At 49.2% G+C, this 18,737-nt stretch overlaps 1 protein-coding gene across 22 annotated transcripts in view; it reads left to right on the top strand.

Annotated features, from left to right (window-relative positions):
* The window catches only part of ATXN2 (ataxin 2), a 1,802,199-nt gene that overhangs the window by 1,616,850 nt on the left and 166,612 nt on the right, over nucleotides 1-18,737 (top strand). For all 22 annotated transcript variants that reach the window (XM_086943042.1, XM_086943056.1, XM_086943053.1 and 19 more), the window contains one exon: nucleotides 11,727-11,951. In XM_086943042.1, the coding sequence (XP_086799168.1) occupies nucleotides 11,727-11,951 (225 nt within the window). The remainder of the gene's footprint in view (nucleotides 1-11,726; nucleotides 11,952-18,737) is intronic.

The raw sequence follows: 18,737 nt of genomic DNA, 5'->3' as shown, positions 1-18,737 counted from the left end.
GTGGCAGCAATAATCCTAGCAATAGGGAAAGGAGTTTTGATAAAAAGCACCTGAATAAGATAGTGCCCCCCTTTAAAGAAGGGGATGACATCCACAAATGGATTACTGCTTTGGAGAGAGCCTGCACTGTGCAGGGTGTTCCCCAAAGTCAGTGGGCAGCTATCTTGTGGCTCTCCTTTGATGGTAAAGGTAGAGATAAGCTCCTCACCACAAGGGTGGAGGATGCTAACAATTACCAAATCTTGAAGAATACACTGGTTGATGGGTTTGGTTTAACCACTGAACAATACAGGATGCTGTTCAGAGACACCCAGAAAACTCAGTCTCAAGATTGGACTGACTTTGTTGATTGTGCCACTAAGGCTTTTGAAGGCTGGCTACTGGGTAGTAAGGTTACTGATTTTAAAGGATTGTATAATCTAATTATGAGGGAGCAAATCTTAAATAATTGTCAGAACCAGTTATTACATCAGCACCTGGTAGACTCTGATCTGACCTCTCCACAGGAATTGGGTAAGAGGGCAGACAAATGGGTCAGAACCAGGGTTAGGCCTAAAAACCAGGGTGGTGACCAGAAAAAGGAATCAACCAAGCCTCAAGAGAAGGGTGGGGATAAATCCTCAGAGAAGACTTCCCAAGGGCCCCAAAACTCCAACAAGGGTGGTGGGTCCCAGAACACTCCTTCAGAACAAAAGAAACCTTATTGCCATACCTGTAAACAGGTGGGTCATTACAAAAGTGATGTCAGTTGCCCTAAAAATGGTAATAAGGGAAACATACCCCCAGGTAATACTCCTAAACCTCCTGTTACCACTAGTGGTAATCCCCCAGGTGGTGGGAGTGCCCCCAAGAATGTGGTGGGCATTACTTTGGGCAATCAGGAGGACTATGGCCTAGCCAGGTTCCCTGACCACACTCTTGTCTGTGAGACTGGCATGGGGTTTGCCAACTTCACTACTGGACCCCACATTTTGGGAAAGTATAGACAAGAAGTTTTAGTGAATGGTCGGAAAGTTGAGGCATTCAGAGACACAGGGGCCAGCCTCACCATGGTGAGTGACCATCTGGTCCCCTCTGCTCAACTGACCCCTGGTTTTACTTATCAGGTGACAGACATTCATGGAGTGAAGAGAAGGCATCCCATGGCAGTAGTCAAGCTCAGTTGGGGTAATGTCACAGGGCCCATGAGAGTGGCAGTGACAGATAACCTACCTGTAGATTGCTTACTGGGGAATGACCTGGAACTCTCAGCATGGGCTGAGGTGGAGCAAGAAACTCACTCCAGAATGATAGGCCTATCCAGACAGGTTAGTGGGGCAGTAATAGATACAGCCCCAGTCCAAGCACCATTCCTCCCTGAAAAGGTTGGAAGGGCAGTGGTAGCCACTGCCCAGGCTCAGACAGACTTTCCAGAACAGGATAGGAGGGCTGTGACAGTCACAGCCCAAACACAGACTGAGTGCCCTCCTGAAAAGGTTGAAATGGTCTCAGCCTCTACTCAAACAGATAGTGAGGTTGTGAAGCCTGAAACAATGGATCACTCCACTCAAACAGAGAGCATTGAGGAGGAAGAAGAGTCTTCCCCCTCCCAGACACTAGGTGAGAGCCAGCCTCCTCAGGGAACTGACTCTACCCCTGTTGAAGGAACTGCCCCAGAGGTAGTCAGGCCTAGCCTGGCAGAGCCCCTGATGGCAGTGGACCCTTCCCAGGTGGGACCCAGTCTGGAGCAGGTAACCTGCACCTCTCTACCCTGCCTCAGTCAGCCCAGGGCTGTGGAGGTCAGGGAGGCCAGTGGTGGACCCAAAAGGGCCCCCTGTCCAAAAGAACCCCTTAATCAACAGATTAGGATCACTGAAGCTGGTAAACCTAGCCAAGTGAAAATAGAACAGACTCCTGAGGGATCCCCCTTAAAAGTAGTTAGGGAACTCCCACAGCTGGACACTGGTGGGCACAGCCAAACATGGGGCCTAAAAACCCCAGACCTGACCTGTACCTCCAGTAAGCCAAACAGAGGGACTCAGCCTCCAGCTTTAGGTAGCCAGAGGCTGACCCTGAGAGCTCAGTGCATCTCAGCTAAAGAAAGAAAGGCACACATGATGGATGGTGATTGGAGGAAGTTGAGCCCAAAGGTAGAGGAGCCTCACTTCAGTACTCCAACCCAGCATCAGCCTTCTTCTTTCCCAAGACACACCAGAAACAGAGATTCCCTATGGTGGAGACCCTCAGATACCCTTAGGGTGAGGGGTTGCCTAGTGGACCATGACACAGGGGGAAACCAAGCCAGAGCTGGTCCTTCCTTATATGGCCACTTAGGTAATAGAGGCTTACCTGGGCAAGGATAGCCTTATCTCCTTTCGTTTGGGGGGGGGTTGTGTAGGAAGGTACATCCTGACTATGGTTGCCCCCAACTTTTTGCCCTGTGTTTTAGCTGGTTTTGGACATAGTCGACCTGGGACCCTGCCAATCAGGACCCCAGGCCTACTGCTCTCTCTTTAAAATGGATTCCATGTACCCTAGGTACATTTCCAATTGGTACTGGGCCACCTTATCAGACCCTGTAACTCAGGGCATAGGTGTACCCAGGGCTGCCAGGGGCTGCAGCATGTATTATGCCACCCCTGGCTGGCCTCCTAAATTTGACACAACTGGCTGCATGACAGCTGGGGCAAAGTCGTGTAATCACCCTTTGCTGTAGGTGTAGTATACCTATACCTAACCCTAAAATGGACACACAGATTCCTATCAGTCACTCCTATGGCAGGCCTTGACAATCCTGAAGGCAGAGTGCTTGGAATCGTGTGAGATGGTGCTCTGGCATGAGCTGAGCCTGTCTGCAGCTTGCGGAACCAAGTCCTAATAGCTGTTCCATGATATCGCATACCATATACTCTTAAGTGCATTATAATCCTCGCGGTTAAATGCTAACTTTGGTATTGCTTTATCAAAACATGTCGAGTAAGGTGTCATACGAATTGGAATACTAACCCCTCGCCAATTCTGGCGACGGGGTTAGCATTCCACCCTTCTAGAGGGACACGACATGTATGTAACTGTGAACCCCGGTTAAAGTTAACTGAAGCCTCAGCTCCACAAAATGGATGCTGCCACCACAGACACGAGTCTGACCTCCTGCTGCTGGGAGTCCTTCCAGCGAGGGAGGCCTGGACAAAGGGTTTCCTGTCCGGGGCGGTGCTAGCACCGTCCCAGACATGGTTTTGTGTATCCTGGGTAGGCAGGGCTTTTCAGGAAGGTGACTGCTGAGTGGCACCCCGGTGCTCACTACGCATAGGCCAGTCAGAACCAGTTCCAGGGGCACACCAGCCCCTGGCCTGGGGAAGTCCGGCAGGGGAGAGGGGTGTAACCACCCCCCTCCTGGTCCCACCCATAGGCAGGACCTAGTCACCGGGTCAGCCCCCTTTTTTAGTATAAAGATAGGAGCGGGCCCCCTGTTCAAATTAGATCATCTTTGGAATCAAGATACCACTTTCTTCGAAAGGACTTCACGATTTCTTCTTCAAGATTCTCCCTTGTGGCTAAGGAGTAGTCACCCTGCATCCGCAGGCACCATCCTAAAGAACACTGCGGTCTGCTGCAAGTCCTTCATCACGAATCCGACGACCCAGCTCGACGAGACCCGGCTTCCCTGGCACCTCTGACCTCTACTCACCTCTACAGCCCAGCTGAGAACCGTGAGTGCGACGAGACCTCAAGGGACCGACGATCGCCAAGACTGCACGACATCTTTACTGCAAGCCCACCGTGTCCTCCACTGGTGAGTGCTTTGGGGTCCGAGAAGCCCCGACCCTGCGCAGCTCCAGCACCCAAGATCAGCCCCCCTGCATCTCCACGATCTGCGTGGGGCCCTTCTGCTGTTTGCTGTGCACCGCGTTGTTTGGCTACTAGCCGGCTGGCTTGTGGCCCTCTGAACGACGCCCAACGACTTCACGACTGCTGGTCTGGTTGCTCCAGGCTGGCCTTTGCTTCCTTCTTCAAGAGAGGCACCCCGGACCCTCCTGGTCCACTCCAGACGCCATTTTTAGGTCCACCGCGTGGGCTTGAATTTGCCAAGGCTTTGTTGCCCAATCCTGGGTCCAGCGACGCCGACAGCTTCTATCTTCGTGGGACAGCTCGATCCTCCATCCTGGTCGCCGACAACGCCTCCTGGTCCGTGAGATCTTCGAGTCAAGCGTCACCCACTCACCTAGTCGAGGTGGCTACCATCCGGTGCCCTCCTGGTGCCCACTGACTACTGGCTAGTAGTCTCGAACTTGGTCCCCTCTGCTTTCAGGTGTCATCTATCTTCAAGATCCAGGCTTGGATCCGACTGAACTTTCTTCACTGGTCACCGGCCAGCATCTTTTCTTCCGGCTCCTGGTCCGTCTACGAGGATTCCCGACGTCTTTTCAGACCTATGCAGCTGCAGCCCCTGGGCTAGGTAACTTCGGCATTTCGGTGCCCCAGCATAGCCTCACTATCCAAGGGTCAGAATCTACTTTCGTTTTCTCCCTACCAGGTCGGGTTCGCCCGAGAACACTAACTTTCTAATTCCTAGCTACCATAGACTCTTGTCCCGCATCTCGCGTGAGAGTGCACACACTGCACCCGAGTCCCCTAGGCCTCCTAGACATAATCTAACGATTCCCTAGTCAAGTCCTAGCGATTCCAAAAGCTATTAGTACTGTACTTACCTGCTAGGAATTTCGCATTCCACTTTCAGAGTATATGGTTTTCCGTGCCCCTCGGGCATTTGTATATACTGTGCTAACTTAAGTATTTTTGTAAGAGTTTTGGTTTGTGCTTAGTACCCTGTCCTCATAAAGAGTACAGGGCTGTTGTGATCTTTAAATAAATAACTGTTTATTTTCATAACACTTGTGTGGTGTCCTTTCACTTGGTATTCAAGGGGTATATGTGTGGTAAACAGCTGGCTTAACACGCCCTCTCGAGTCTTTAGCCTTAGACTGCTCGTATCCACGCTACTAGGATAGCTGGTCTATAAGGTTGACTTACAACCAATCATCAATAAGGGTTGCTGGACTGATACATAGTGTTCACTAGAATAGTGAGCACTGCATATCAGGCCACCTTCTCACAAGATCTATTCGCCACAGAAGAGAACGCGCAATGTCATCTGTTCTGCGTGTTGGAACGAGTGGAGTTGCGGTCTATTGTACGCCTTTCCGCCCATACCACTTTTGCCCAGAGTGCTGAAGAAGATCAGGCGCGACTGGGCCCAGGTTATCCTGGTGGCTCCGGACTGGGCACGAAGATACTGGTATCCCGAGCTACACAGCATGTCAGTCGATCCCCCGATTCGTCTGCCTCTTTGGGAGGACCTTCTGTCGCAGCAGCAGGGGACGGTCCTGCACCTGAACCTGTCCAGTCTCCACCTACAAGCTTGGAGATTGAGCGGCGGCAGTTGAGGCCATTTGACTTGCCTCCCGAAGTCTGTGATCTCATTCTGGCAGCCAGGCGTCCCTCCACAAAGTCGGTATACGCCTGCAGGTGGAACAGATTTGTGGCATGGTGCACAGCAAAGGCTGTGGACCCTCTCTCTGCACCCCTTTCTGAAGTTCTACTCTTCCTTCTTTCCCTTGCCCAGCAGGGCTCTGCTCTGGGCACTCTTAAGGGGTACCTTTCTGCTCTTTCCGCCTTCTTACGGCTTCCAGATCAGCTTTCCTTATTCAAGTCCCCCATTGTAAATAGATTTCTGAAGGGCATCACACACATGTTCCCTCCTGTTCCCTTCGTGATGCCCCAGTGGGACTTGAATCTTGTTCTCACTTATCTAATGTGTGCTCCCTTTGAGCCGCTCCATAACTGTCCTCTCCATCTTCTCACCCTAAAGACTGCTTTACTGGTTGCCATCACCTCTGCCAGGAGTGAGTGAGTGAGTGAGCTCCAGGCTCTTTCTTCTACTCCACCTTTCCTCTCTGTTCATCCGGACAAGGTGGTGTTGCATACACGACCTTCCTTTCTGCCCAAGGTGGTCACGGCCTTCCACATCGGGCAGTCCATTACTTTGCCCACCTTCTTTCTGCCTCCGCATCCCTTGAAAGAGGAAGAGAGGCTCCACCGTCTGGACCCAAAACGTGCGCTTTCCTATTACCTAGATCGCACACGCCAGTTCCGGGTGGATGACCAACTCTTTGTTTGTTACGTGGGCGCGAAGAAGGGAAAGGCAGTACACGAGGACCATTTCACGGTGGATCATCTTGTGTATTCAGGCATCTTACTCCATGGCCAAAAAGGAGCCCCCTGCTGGATTACAGGCTCATTCCACTCGAGCCACGGCAACAACAACTGCCTTGGGCCGAGGAGTCCCCTTACAGGACATTTGCCAGGCAGCTACGTGGGCCTCGCTGCACACGTTCGCAAGACACTACTGCCTGGACAGTCAAGTCCGGAGGGATGGCTTCTTTGGCCGTTCCGTCCTCCAGGACTTTCTGGTGTGATATTAGTTCGCAGACCCACCACCGGGGTTGGTATTGCTGGGGTATCTATTCTAAGGTAAGGAATATATCACTAACGTGTCTCTTTCAGATGCACAAGTTACTACTTGTGTAACGATATATCTGTAAGAGACATTAGTTAGTGATAGATTCCTTACCGACCCACCCATCCTCCCCGTTCTGCGAACCGATATCTAGGGTTACGTCATCCCCTTTCAGGGCCCTAGTTTCATGGCACCAGTGTTGGTTCTATCATGGCTCTGCGTATCTGGCGTGGAAAAGCTGTTTCAGAACTGACGTCAGCGTGCATGGGCGGGTCTAAGTACTCCGACGACGTCATTCCGGCGCTAACGACGCCGACGACTGATGCGGAGCTGCAGACGATGCCTACCGACGCGCAGGGGTATTGCTACGCAAACATTTCCGGATCTAGTCTGACGCCTGGGGATATTCTAAGGTAAGGAATTTATCACTAACTAATGTCTCTTACAAGTAGTAACTTGTGCGTTAGAACTATCAGTGTGTACCCAATCTCCTCACCCGATGTCATGGAGAAATCAGACATCCAAACCCCAGAGAACTTAACCTAGCAATTTGGCTCCTGAAGTCCTAGAGTTTGGTTATTTACAACTACCACCAAACTGTATGAATATTCTCAAGGAGGCTAGAAAGCCTACCACTAGAGCATGTTATGCAATAAAATGGAAACGGTTTGTTATCTATTGTGACTACATAAATACACTTAATGCCTCTGTACAAAACTTTTTGTTACCTCTTGCATTTGCAACAATCTGAATTGGCTTACACATCCATTTGGTTACACCTAGCAGCAGTAGCTGCCTACTTGCAAAATAGGCAACACTTATCTCTATTCAGAGCACCAGTGATCAAAGACTTCATGGAAAGTTAAAAAGGGTGATATCACCAAGAGTTCCCCCCGCACGAGAGTGGAACCTAAACATAGTCCTTATAAGGCTAATGGGTCCACCTTTTGAACCAATGCACTAATGTCAGTTACAATTCCTCTCAAGGAAAGTTGCTTACCTCATAGCAATAACCTCATTAAGGAGAGTTGGTGAACTTCAGGCATTAACTCTACAAGAGCCTTTCTTTCAACTTCATAAAGATAGGGTGGTTCTTCAAACCAATCCTAAATTTCTGCCTAAAGTAGTTTCGGCCTTTCATGTCAATCAATCAGTTGAGTTAACTGTGTTCTTTCCTCAACCTTATTCTGTAGCAGAGCGAGCTTTACACACACTTGATGTTAGACGAGCTACACTATATTATGTTTAAAGAACTAAAGAATTTTGAAAAACAAAGCAACTCTTTGTTGCTTTTCCACCACCACACAAAGGCAATCCCATATCTAAGTCAGGTATTGCAAGATGGATTTTAAACTGTATCCAAACATGTTATGCTAAAGCAAAATAAACTCTAATAATAACCCCTAGAGCACATTCTACTTGCAAAATAGGGACTACTAGGACTTTCTTAGGAAATATTCCCCTAGCTGACATCTATAAGGCAGCAACATGGTCTACACTTCACACATTCACCAAACACTATTAGGTAGATGTGTTTGCGAGAAAACAAGCAAGTTTAAGCCAAGCAGCACTTAAAACACTATTTCAGAGTACTACAACCACTACAGGTTAGCCACCGCTTTGGGAGTATACTACTATATAGTCTAGGCAAAGGATGTGATCTGCAGCTCACATGCTGTGAACAGAAAATGTAACTTACCCAGTAAGCATCTGTTCTTGGCATGTAGAGCTGTAGATTCACATGCGCCTCCCCATCTCCAGTGGTTGGGTTAGTTCTCCATTTACATTCATAAGCATGGACATCTCTATTCTACACTCATTAACTCCATTCTCACCCTCTGCGGGAAAATAATCTAGCAATGGAGTTCATGCCCATGCGTACTATCACCGAAAAGAGGAGTCACCTTACCTCGTGACTGGAAAGACTTCTTCGAAGAGAAACAAACATCCAGAGTCAACACTAGATGGCAGAAGTATGCAAAGCATGTGAATCTACAGCTCTACATGCCAAGAACAGATGCTTACTACTGGGTAAGTAACATTCCCTTACTTCCCTTATTTAATGCTCTTTCTGGTAGCTTTTCTAACTACAGATTCTTCACTGACCACCCCATTCAATGGACTCCTGAACATCATCATAACGTCCCAAATTAGATTTTGGCTCAATTGCAATTTGATCGAGGTGCTAAGCATCTTAGGAAATGGAAGGAGATGGATTAAAAAGTGGGGCATAATGTTCATTTTTATGGACCATATTCTGTCTGCCATAAAATCTCCAGATCACAACAGGAACACAAACCTTGATGAATTTACTACGTTGCTTGAGGATAGTTGGACTTACACATGGAAAGGAACTACACTGTAATACTCGTCCTCAAATATATCACGGAGTTGATTTTTCAATTAAACTGTGGTGTTCCCTGACCCTCAAGGACACTTTTTTGATCTTGGATTGCATTGTTTCTCTCATTTATCCAAATTTACTTTAGTTTTAGAAGCCTTTTGATACTTAGCCAGCTCCCAAAGGAGGATTGGCATAGAGATCAAAGTTTCAGCCAGGGATAATACATCATCTGTTGTCAGGGGCAAACTCCTTTCCATGTGCACCCAGAACTACGGCAGGATCACCCGTCCTGCGCATCGTCTCCCACATTACGGGAACTACTTGATGAGCCTTACATTTCCTACTTTTGAATAAGTGGATGCCTTTTAATCCCGGTCATTTCAACATGTACTCGATTGGGATCTTCAATCAACACACTTTCAAGTTTGCCCTCCCTACGGAACAGTGACTTTGGACTGGACCACTCGTCCAGACGATTACCTCTAGTACACCTGGTCTCGAGCGGAGCCAGGTTGGAATTATCACCGGCACAGCGGCCTGTGGCCTTATACTCACCGACTACAGCCCTGAGGAGTCGCCAAAATTCTGTAACCTTTTGGCGACGAAACACGTGTGGGCTGGCTTTTCACAACATTAAAGAGGAACCAGTTCACCAATTGTCCTCCTTTTCTGTGAATGTGGATTCTGAACTTTTAAATGTCCATTGAGACATCATCTCTGTACTTTCTTTGGTTGTGCTACAGATCTTTTTTCAAATGATGGTAACTGCCCTCCATTCCATTTATATACCCAAAGAACGTCTTGGGGATGCCATTCACGGCCTTGAGCAAGTACTGCATTATGAGGATGACCAAGGAGGCAGTTAATTTTCTTCACGTCATTATACAAATGCTGACCTTTATTTCAATTTATATCCAGTGGCTTGGATACGTTGTGGGAGTCCACCCTGGATTCACATTTAGGGACTCCTATGGGAGGGAAAGTGCCTCCTTCCGGTAGTGGTTTGCAGGGTGGCTGAACTCCTGGGATTACCTCTCCCAAAGAAAGACTAAAGGTAATAGCCTCACATAAATTTTGCAACTTGGGACATCAACCACTAAGCCCTTTTTACTTTTCAGTGATTAACTGACAGTCTCAGTCCAGGGCTTCTTGATAAAAGCCGTTTTCAGCTTCATGCCAGAAAATACCAATATAACATTTTTAAAAAGTTGCAAACCTGGCTTTTTACTCTGTAACACTGGAAAATCATTCCATCATTTTGTTTCCATCCTTTCACAGTCTGTAGTGCCAACAAACTCCATGAAACATCAGAATAGTCATTATAAAATGTTTTTAATAATAATAAAAATATACTATTGGCTCAATAGTTACTTCATGAGCCTTTGTGCAATAATGTAAGTGGTAATAACAGAGCAGCACTTACAATACCTGAGCTCTCACAAGACTCTGCTTTTAAATCACCCAGAACTAGACTTAGTCGCAAAGGATTCCCAGCCCACACTCCGAAAGCAGATCAAAGTTCTGATAAAGGCCCCCAGAATTAGTGTTTACAAATTTGAGACTGAATGACTAGTCAGAAAGGAAGGAAAAAATATATGAATTCTAGATGATTCAATAACTGATGCAGAAAAATGTAAACCATGGTCAACTTATAACTGTTTGGGGTACCTTCCACTCTACCTGGCGATACTAGACTCAACAAAGACATGAGAGCAAAAGTACAAGGACAGACAAGAAGTACATGAAAATATGCTTCATATTACAGATCTGAGACTGCTACATTTCATGTAAAAGACTTCTAGATTTACAAACACTGTGCAATGTGTGGTTGATGTCTTTCATTGGTTTACATTGGTTAGGAAGAAAGCTTGCCTTAAAAGGCACATTAGTTTGGCCCTGATTATGTTAAGCCGCCTAAATCCGATAGGGGTGGTAACAGCAGTTTATCTTGCTTGCAATGCTATTCACATTCGAAAAACAACTTTGCTTAAATCAGTTCGCACTTCGAATAATCCCTTGCTACTAAAGGATTCACCAGCTGAAAGAAACACAAAAGCACAGAGCCTACAAAGGATAACAATAATCTTACCTGTTAAAAACTGCAAGAACCATCATGCATTGTGGCAATTACGATATGCCACGCCCACTAAAGGCGGTTCCATCCAATAAATAACGATGCAGCTTTTCTGTGGATTTGTGCCAGCCCATGAGTAAGAGGCGTGATTTCCTCGGTACGGGGCGGAAATGGTAAAATAATGGACAAAAACGAAGGGAGAGCTGCAGCGAAGCTTACAGACACAAGATGGTGAAGAACAGTGATGTGTGCCCACTTCAGCGCAAGGGCGTTTGGTTGGAATATATATATATATATATATATATATATATATATATATATATATATATACATATATATATATATATATATATACATATATACACATTGACAAATCGCTGATGTTTAGATGATCCTGATCTATCTGTGAGTAATTAAATGTGCAGAGCTCATAAAAAAGTGGGAAACTTGCTCTTGTTATATACTTATAAACCTGGGCCCGACATATTATGTCATATCTGAAAAACCAGAATAGAGCAATAACACTGCACACAACATATATTCAGTGCACCAGCTGGAAGTTTTTATATTATGGCAGTTGTTATGAAGCAAGTTAACCTGATATTGTTTCTTAAGCACTTTGTTGATTACAAAGATGTTTGTCTATCAGATCATATGCCAAGAAGGAGTGTTATATGTAACATCTTTCTTGTTTTAGCCTGTGTTTGTTCTTGTACGTTGATTGTATAAACTTTGAGACATTTCAAGATTTTTTTGTAGTTACATTTATTTTACAAATCTTTTGATTTTCTTTCTCTCTGTTTTCTTTATAGCACCATCAACATCAAGCAGCTCAGGCGCTTCACTTAGCAAATCAACAGCAGCAGTCTGCAATTTATCATGCTAGTCTTGCACCAACGCCACCTTCCATGACACCAGGTTCAAGTAACCAGTCTCCGCAAAATAACTTCCCAGCACAACAGACTGTCTTTACAATTCATCCTTCACATGTTCAGCAAGCCTATAGTAATGCTCCACATATGGCACATGTACAGCAGGTAAAGACATGTATGGTATGGTCTATTGCAATATGTTGATTTTAGATATGCATGTTATCTAGCGGTTAGGCTTGAAATGTGTTTGATAGATTTAGATTTTAAAAAGCCTTCTGCATCAACTTTTGGGCATGTACTGATGCAATACCTAGTGCATTGTTGGCCAGAACACCTAAATGCCCTTTGATTTTACTATACTGTTTTCTGATTCTCCATAGCATTTCTTAACTCATCAACTCAAATCGATGTTGTGCAGATTTTTATTCTGTTTCTGTGCAACATCCAACTGGCGAGAGATGCTAATTTGTTGACATGGCCCAAGATGATGCTTGATTTGGAGTGAGAGGAGAAAAGGGAGTTTTGATTTTGCTTTTTAAGAATTTGGAGAGAATTAGCAATGAAAAACATTCTATTAAAGGTTTGTATAGGCTGCCTTGCCCAGATTGCCATCAAGAATAAATCCGTGTGTTCAGAGTCTTCTTTCAGCTCATTATGAGCACTCCTGTATGTCATTTAGGAATTCCGAAACGTATTCTCCGCCACGTAAAACTAATATGGCAGTTCTGTTGGCCATGAAAGAAGCAACACCATTAGTTTCTTAGGAGGATGTCTTTTAGAACCAGTATGATCGATCCAAGTTGAAGAGAAAGTACTCCCTAATGTGAAAGCCTCTTTATGTGATTCATACGTCAGTGAGAATAAGATTAGGCCTAAATTGAATATTAACTACCTACATATAGGCACTTTGATAACATCCAGGGTTCTGCTGCATTACTCTCTACAAGCGACAGGTGTTCTGCAGAATCCACAGGCCTCAAAAAGTGCAGTACTTTAAACCACTAGCACTTGTTAGTGAGGGTGTCGGGAGAGAAAACATATAGATGTGTTTGAGTATGACCGTAGCCTCCAAGTGTCCTATTTAATGTATGAAACCATTGTGCTAAAATCATACCTAAAACCAAAAAATATTCACCGAATAGAATATCAGCATGTATGTGCATAGTCACAGAACACATTTTGATGTATACATTGTTTATTTTTTTTAACATTTCTAAAAGAACACATTCATATATAATTAAGCATTTTCTATCTTTCATTTCTAAGCAAAGCCATTTTAATACATTCATGCAAAGACATGTGACTGAACACCGCTCTGTCCATCAATTCAATAATACTAAAGCTCTACTTTCTCATAATGCTGATAAGTCAGGCAGCTCAGGTTTTCTTTAATACTAGCAAGCATCCTGAGCACAATTTACCTATTTTACGTTTCAGTAGGTATGCTGTAATTAGTTTTTTTTTTGTTAACTTTTTATTATTTTTCATCTTGTCAACAACATGAGTCTTATACATAACAAAGTCGTATTACTCCACATTACATCAATAGAACAGCTCTTCAAATTGCACGATTACAGTGTTATGCCAATTATTCGCAGTTGTTGTCAAGCCCCGTCCCCCAATCCACCACCTCTCACCCCTCAACCAGCCCTGAATTATCACTCTGGTTATCCGTCGGTGGATCACAAATACCCCCCTGTAGTCATTCCATGTCCCCCAGATTTTAGTCCATTTTTTGGGGCATCCTCTATTACTAAACACCGCCCTTTCAGTTATCATAGCCTCATACATGTCTCTGCCCCACGCTGCAAGAGAAGGCACCTCCACCCCCCCAACCTTTGTGCTATATTCCTCTTAGCTATCATTATTCCGAATGTAACCCAATTCTGCCCATGGCGTGTGAGATCATTTGGCTCCCATATATTTAGTACACATCTGCGTGGTTCTGGTGTAAGCGACACCCCCTGTGATTGTGACATCGTACGCAATACTTGTGTCCAGTACGCTGCTATTCTGGGACATTCCCATATAGTATGAAAAAAGGTCCCCTCCTCTCCGCAGCCCCGGAGTCGAAAGGGGTGGTCTATTCTTCTCATTTTGTGCAGAACAAGTCTGGTAAAATAGGATCGGTCCAAGATTCGGAGTTGTAAAAGTCTAAGGCGTGAGGGTATGCTTACCTCCCTCGGGGACGCCAATGCTTCTTGCCATTCTGAGTCGTCCATTTCCCCTATGTCCTGCGACCACTTGAGTTTCAGGGGGCCTGTGGGATCGGGCAAGTTGTTTACTAATTTACGATAGGTAAAGGAGGTAGCCTTCTTCTGCATGTAATCTGTTAGTAACCTATCCTCCATAGGGGACGCCTCAGGGACGTCAGAGCCAGGTGGTATCGCTGTCATCAGGGCATGTCTAATTTGTGTATACCTAAACCCTTCATTGGGCGCCAGTTCATATAGATGTTGAAGACGCTCAAATGATACTATTTCTCCTCCTTGCCACAAATCACCCACTGTTGATATTCCTATGTCATCCCATTGATCGTAGCCCTTGCTATTCTGAAGTCTTCATATTTTTTTGGTGTCCCACAGTGGAGTAAGCTGTGTCAGTATCCCCCGCCATCCCAGTTTTGCCTGTGCGACGTGCCATAACATCAGAGTATGGCGCAGTGGGCATAACATTGTCAACGCCAATTTCTTGTCATATAAGGGAGAAAGCATACCCCTTGTGCCAAGTTGTGTTCTATCTGCCTTCTATGCCGGGTCCGATTGCGGGACATGGAGTCTCTGATTAATCCCAAAACAAAAGAGGAAGCGTAGAGGTACTGATAGAATCACCCTCCTAGCAGCATTGTATAAACAATGGGATTCTATCAATGTGAAGAGGTGATAATTTTTATGATGTTTTTATTTAAGTGGGGTCTGGTGAGGTACTCGGTTCTCTCTTAGGAATAGAAAGATGAGAGCACAGTGTGCTTGTTAAAATGCCCCTCACACACTAAAAAGTCCATCTGAAAGAGACACGTTAGTGATAGATTCCTTACCTTAGAATATCCCCAGGCGTCAGACTGGATCCGGAAACTTTTGCGTAGCAATACCCCTGCGCGCCGGTAGGCGTCGTCTGCGGCTCCGCGTCCGTCGTCGGCGTCGTGAGCGCCGGGATGACGTCGTCTGAGTACTTAGACGGCGCCCATGCGCGCTGACGTCAGTTCTTCTTTTTTCCGCGCCAGCTAGCGCAGATCCGGAAGAAGCTCTACCCCCAGTCAATTTTTGACTGAAATTTTTGATCCTTTTGATCTCTCTCTCTTTTTGTCGAATTCTCGACTATCGGTGCCAGGGATGCCCGGGTTCAAGCCTTGCTCGAAGTGCGGCCGACTCATGTCGGTCACGGACCCCCATCACCGGTGCCTGAAGTGCTTAGGCCTCGACCACGACGATCGATCCTGCTCCGACTGCCGGGCCCTGACGTCGAAGGCTAGGCGGGAGCAGTCCCGCAAGCGTCTCGAGCTGAGGCAGTGGGACCCGCGCCGCTCCAGGTCCCGGTCCCGGTCCCACGGGAGGTCGAGGGACAGGTCGCGAGGTCGGAGTCATCGACGCTCCGGAAGTGGACACCGATCGTCTGGTTCCAAGTCCTCAGGTAAGAGGCATGAGAGGTCGGAGCGACGTCATCGATCCTCCGACCCGCCCCGACGCTCGCACGATGCGGCCGGGGACTCGGGCGACACCGCCCACGCGGCTCCACGGGAGTCGCAAGCGTCGCCGCCTGCCCCACACCTTCGGGTCCCTGGGCACGGCCCGACGCCGGAGGAGGTCGAGAGGTACCTCATGGCCATGAGGGCCCTCCCTCCTCAGTCGGTTCCCGTGGCGCCTTCGGGCCGATCGGTTCCGTCTGGAGGTCCTTCCGGGTCGGGCGCTTCGGCCCCGACGCCGTCGGGTGCTTCGGCCCCGGCGCCGCTGGCGACTTCGGTCTCGGCGCCGCAAGACCTCGCTGGATCCGGCTCCGGATCCGGGACCTCGCCGGTCGACCTTACGACCTCGCCGGCGCCGTCCCTTCAGGTGTCGTCCCCGGCAGCCGATGTGGTTGCCGCCCACAATGCCTCCTACGGTCCTGCTCAGGCGTCGGGAGGGCGCCGCTGGGCGCCGATTCCGTCGGCCTTTGGAGAATTTTATCTCCACAAGGAGGCCCTGGCTGCTAATCCTGGTCTCCAGGACACAGGTGACGAGGAGCATTGGGAGGGGTCCGAGGACCCTCTGGCACATGATTGCCAGTCACAGCAGGACTGGACATATGAGCTTGGGGAGGCCAGTGGTATTGACACCTTGCCAGACACTGGATTTACATCGCCCCCGACTGTGGCTTCGGAGGCGGGTTCTGCTTACAGCGTAGTGTTGACGAAGGCAGCTAAGGCCTTAAACCTTCAGCTCCCCGTCGCGGCCGTGAGGACTAATCTCCTCACTGAGGTCCTCAAACCGCAGTCAGGCTCCGCGGAGCCCCTCCTGCCGTTCAATGAGGCCTTATGTGACGTTCTTCTGGGCACTTGGTCCAAGCCCGCCACAGGCCCCCCTGTGGATAGGAACGTGGCCAGACGCTACCGCCCGGCACCAGGCGACCCATGCTTTTTGTCCACCCATCCCACCCCCGAGAGTCTGGTCATCCAGGCCTCAAACTCCCAAACCGCATTCCCGTCGGCCCCGCCCGACAGGGAATCCAAGAGATATGAACAGTTCGGGAAGAAGGTTTTCTCGTCTGTAAGCTTAGGGCTGCGGTCTGTGAACACCGCCTGTCTCTTGGGCCGCTACACCCACACCCTGTGGGACACGGTTGCGGAGGTGCTGCCTAGATGCCCGGAGGAGGTCCAGGCTAAACTCAGCCAAGCCCTTGCGGACGGCCGAGATGCAGCACGCTTTTCTATCCGGTGTGGGCTGGATACAGCGGACTCACTGGGCAGGGCGATGGCAACGACGGTGGCGGTTCGACGCCACGCCTGGTTGAGGTCCGCCAACTTCTCGGCCGATGTCCAGGCCACCCTCCTGGACATGCCGTTTGATGGCCGTCGCCTCTTCGGCGACAAGGCAGACCATGCGCTGGAACGTTTCAAGGACTCCAGGGCTACGGCCAAGTCCTTGGGCCTTACGGCCCCACGCCAGCTAACGGGTGCCTTTCGCTCCTTTCGTGGCCACTGAAGGGGCGCCCCACCACGTACCGCCAGCCACACGCCGCAAAATGTCCAGCAGCGCGGTGGCGGACGTGGGAACCGCCGTGGCGGTGGTCGGGGCCCGCGGCGAGGCCAGTCCACACCTCCCTCAGCAGCACCGGCCTCAAAACCTTCCTAGTCCGAGTTTTCAGGCCCATGTGACGCCTGTGGGGGGGCAGGGTTCGCCATCACCTCTCCCACTGGCATGCAGTCACTTCGGACAGGTGGGTGCTGCAGATTGTCCGAAGGGGCTTCTCCCTCCCCTTCGAGGCATCCCCTCCATCCATGCCACCACAATACCACCGTGTGTCGGGGGATCACTTGCAACTTCTGCAAGAGGAGGTTTCGGCCCTCTTGGCCAAGAGGGCCATCGAGCGCGTTCCTGGGCCAGATGTAGGGTGTGGTTGTTACTCCCACTACTTTCTGGTGCCCAAGAAGGGCAAAGGGGGCCTACGCCCTATCTTGGACTTGCGGAACGTCAACGGCTTCCTCCGGACGGAGAAGTTCAAGATGCTCAGGTCCTGGCTGCCCTGGACCCAGGAGACTGGATGGTAGCGTTAGACCTGCAGGACGCCTATTTCCACATCCCCGTCCTGCCGGCCCACCGGCGTTACCTGCGGTTCACGGTAGGCCAAGAGCACTTTCAGTTTACCGTGCTCCCCTTCGGCCTTACCAGCGCCCTACGGGTGTTCACGAAGGTGATGGCGGTGGTCGCAGCTCATCTGCGCAGGCAAGGGGGTATCAGTCTTCCCCTACCTCGACGACTGGTTGTTGAAGGCGGGCTCGCCCCAGACAGTCGTCAGCCACCTCCAGACTACGGCCGACCTCCTGCACCTGCTGGGGTTCTCCATCAATGTGCCGAAGTCACACCTGTGTCCCTCTCAAAAGCTCCTCTTCATCGGAGCGGTTCTCGACTCGGCGCAGTTTCGGGTTTATCCACCCGAGCAGCGGGTTCGGGATATTCAGGATCTGGTTCCCATCTTCCAGCCGTTATCCCGAGTCTCGGTCAGGTTGACGCTACGGCTTCTGGGACTGATGGCCTCCTGCATCCTTCTGGTGCGTCACGCCAGGTGGCGGATGCGGGCTCTGCAGTGGGACCTGAAGTTTGTGGGCCCAGCATCAGGGCAACCTGTCCGATAATGTCCTGATCTCGGAGGGCACTGCGAGACAACTGCAGTGGTGGCTCACGGACCGCGACTGGGTCAGTGGCAGATCCCTCTCCCTACCCCACCCGGAGCACGTAGTTGTGACGGACGCGTCCCTCCAGGGCTGGGGGGGCCATATGGGAGAGGCAGAGATCAGAGGCCTCTGGTCTCCGGCAGAGTCCCGGCTCCATATCAACTTGCTGGAGCTTCGGGCGATTCGTCTAGCACTGAAAGCATTCCTCCCCTCTGTCCGGGGACGTGTAGTGCAAGTGTTCACCGACACCACCGCCATGTGGTACTGCAACAAACAGGGTGGGGTGGGGTCGTGGACCCTCTGCCAGGAGGCTCTGCGCCTATGGCAATGGCTGGAACATCAGGTCGTGACCCTGGTGGTTCAACACCTGGCAGGCTCTCTAAATGCCAGGGCGGACGAACTCAGCCGTCGGTGCATGATGGATCACGAATGGCGTCTGAACTCGGACGTGGCGCAAGGTCTCTTTCAGCAGTGGGGAGAGCCTTGGTTAGATCTATTCGCGACAGAAGAGAACGCGCAATGTCATCAGTTCTGCGCGTTGGAATTTCCAAGGCGGCACTCGCTGGGAGACGCTTTTCGTCGCG

This window comes from Lissotriton vulgaris, chromosome 11 (genome assembly GCF_964263255.1).
Source record: "Lissotriton vulgaris chromosome 11, aLisVul1.2, whole genome shotgun sequence".
NCBI lineage: Eukaryota > Metazoa > Chordata > Amphibia > Caudata > Salamandridae > Lissotriton > Lissotriton vulgaris.
This window is presented reverse-complemented; position numbering and strand designations above follow the sequence as displayed.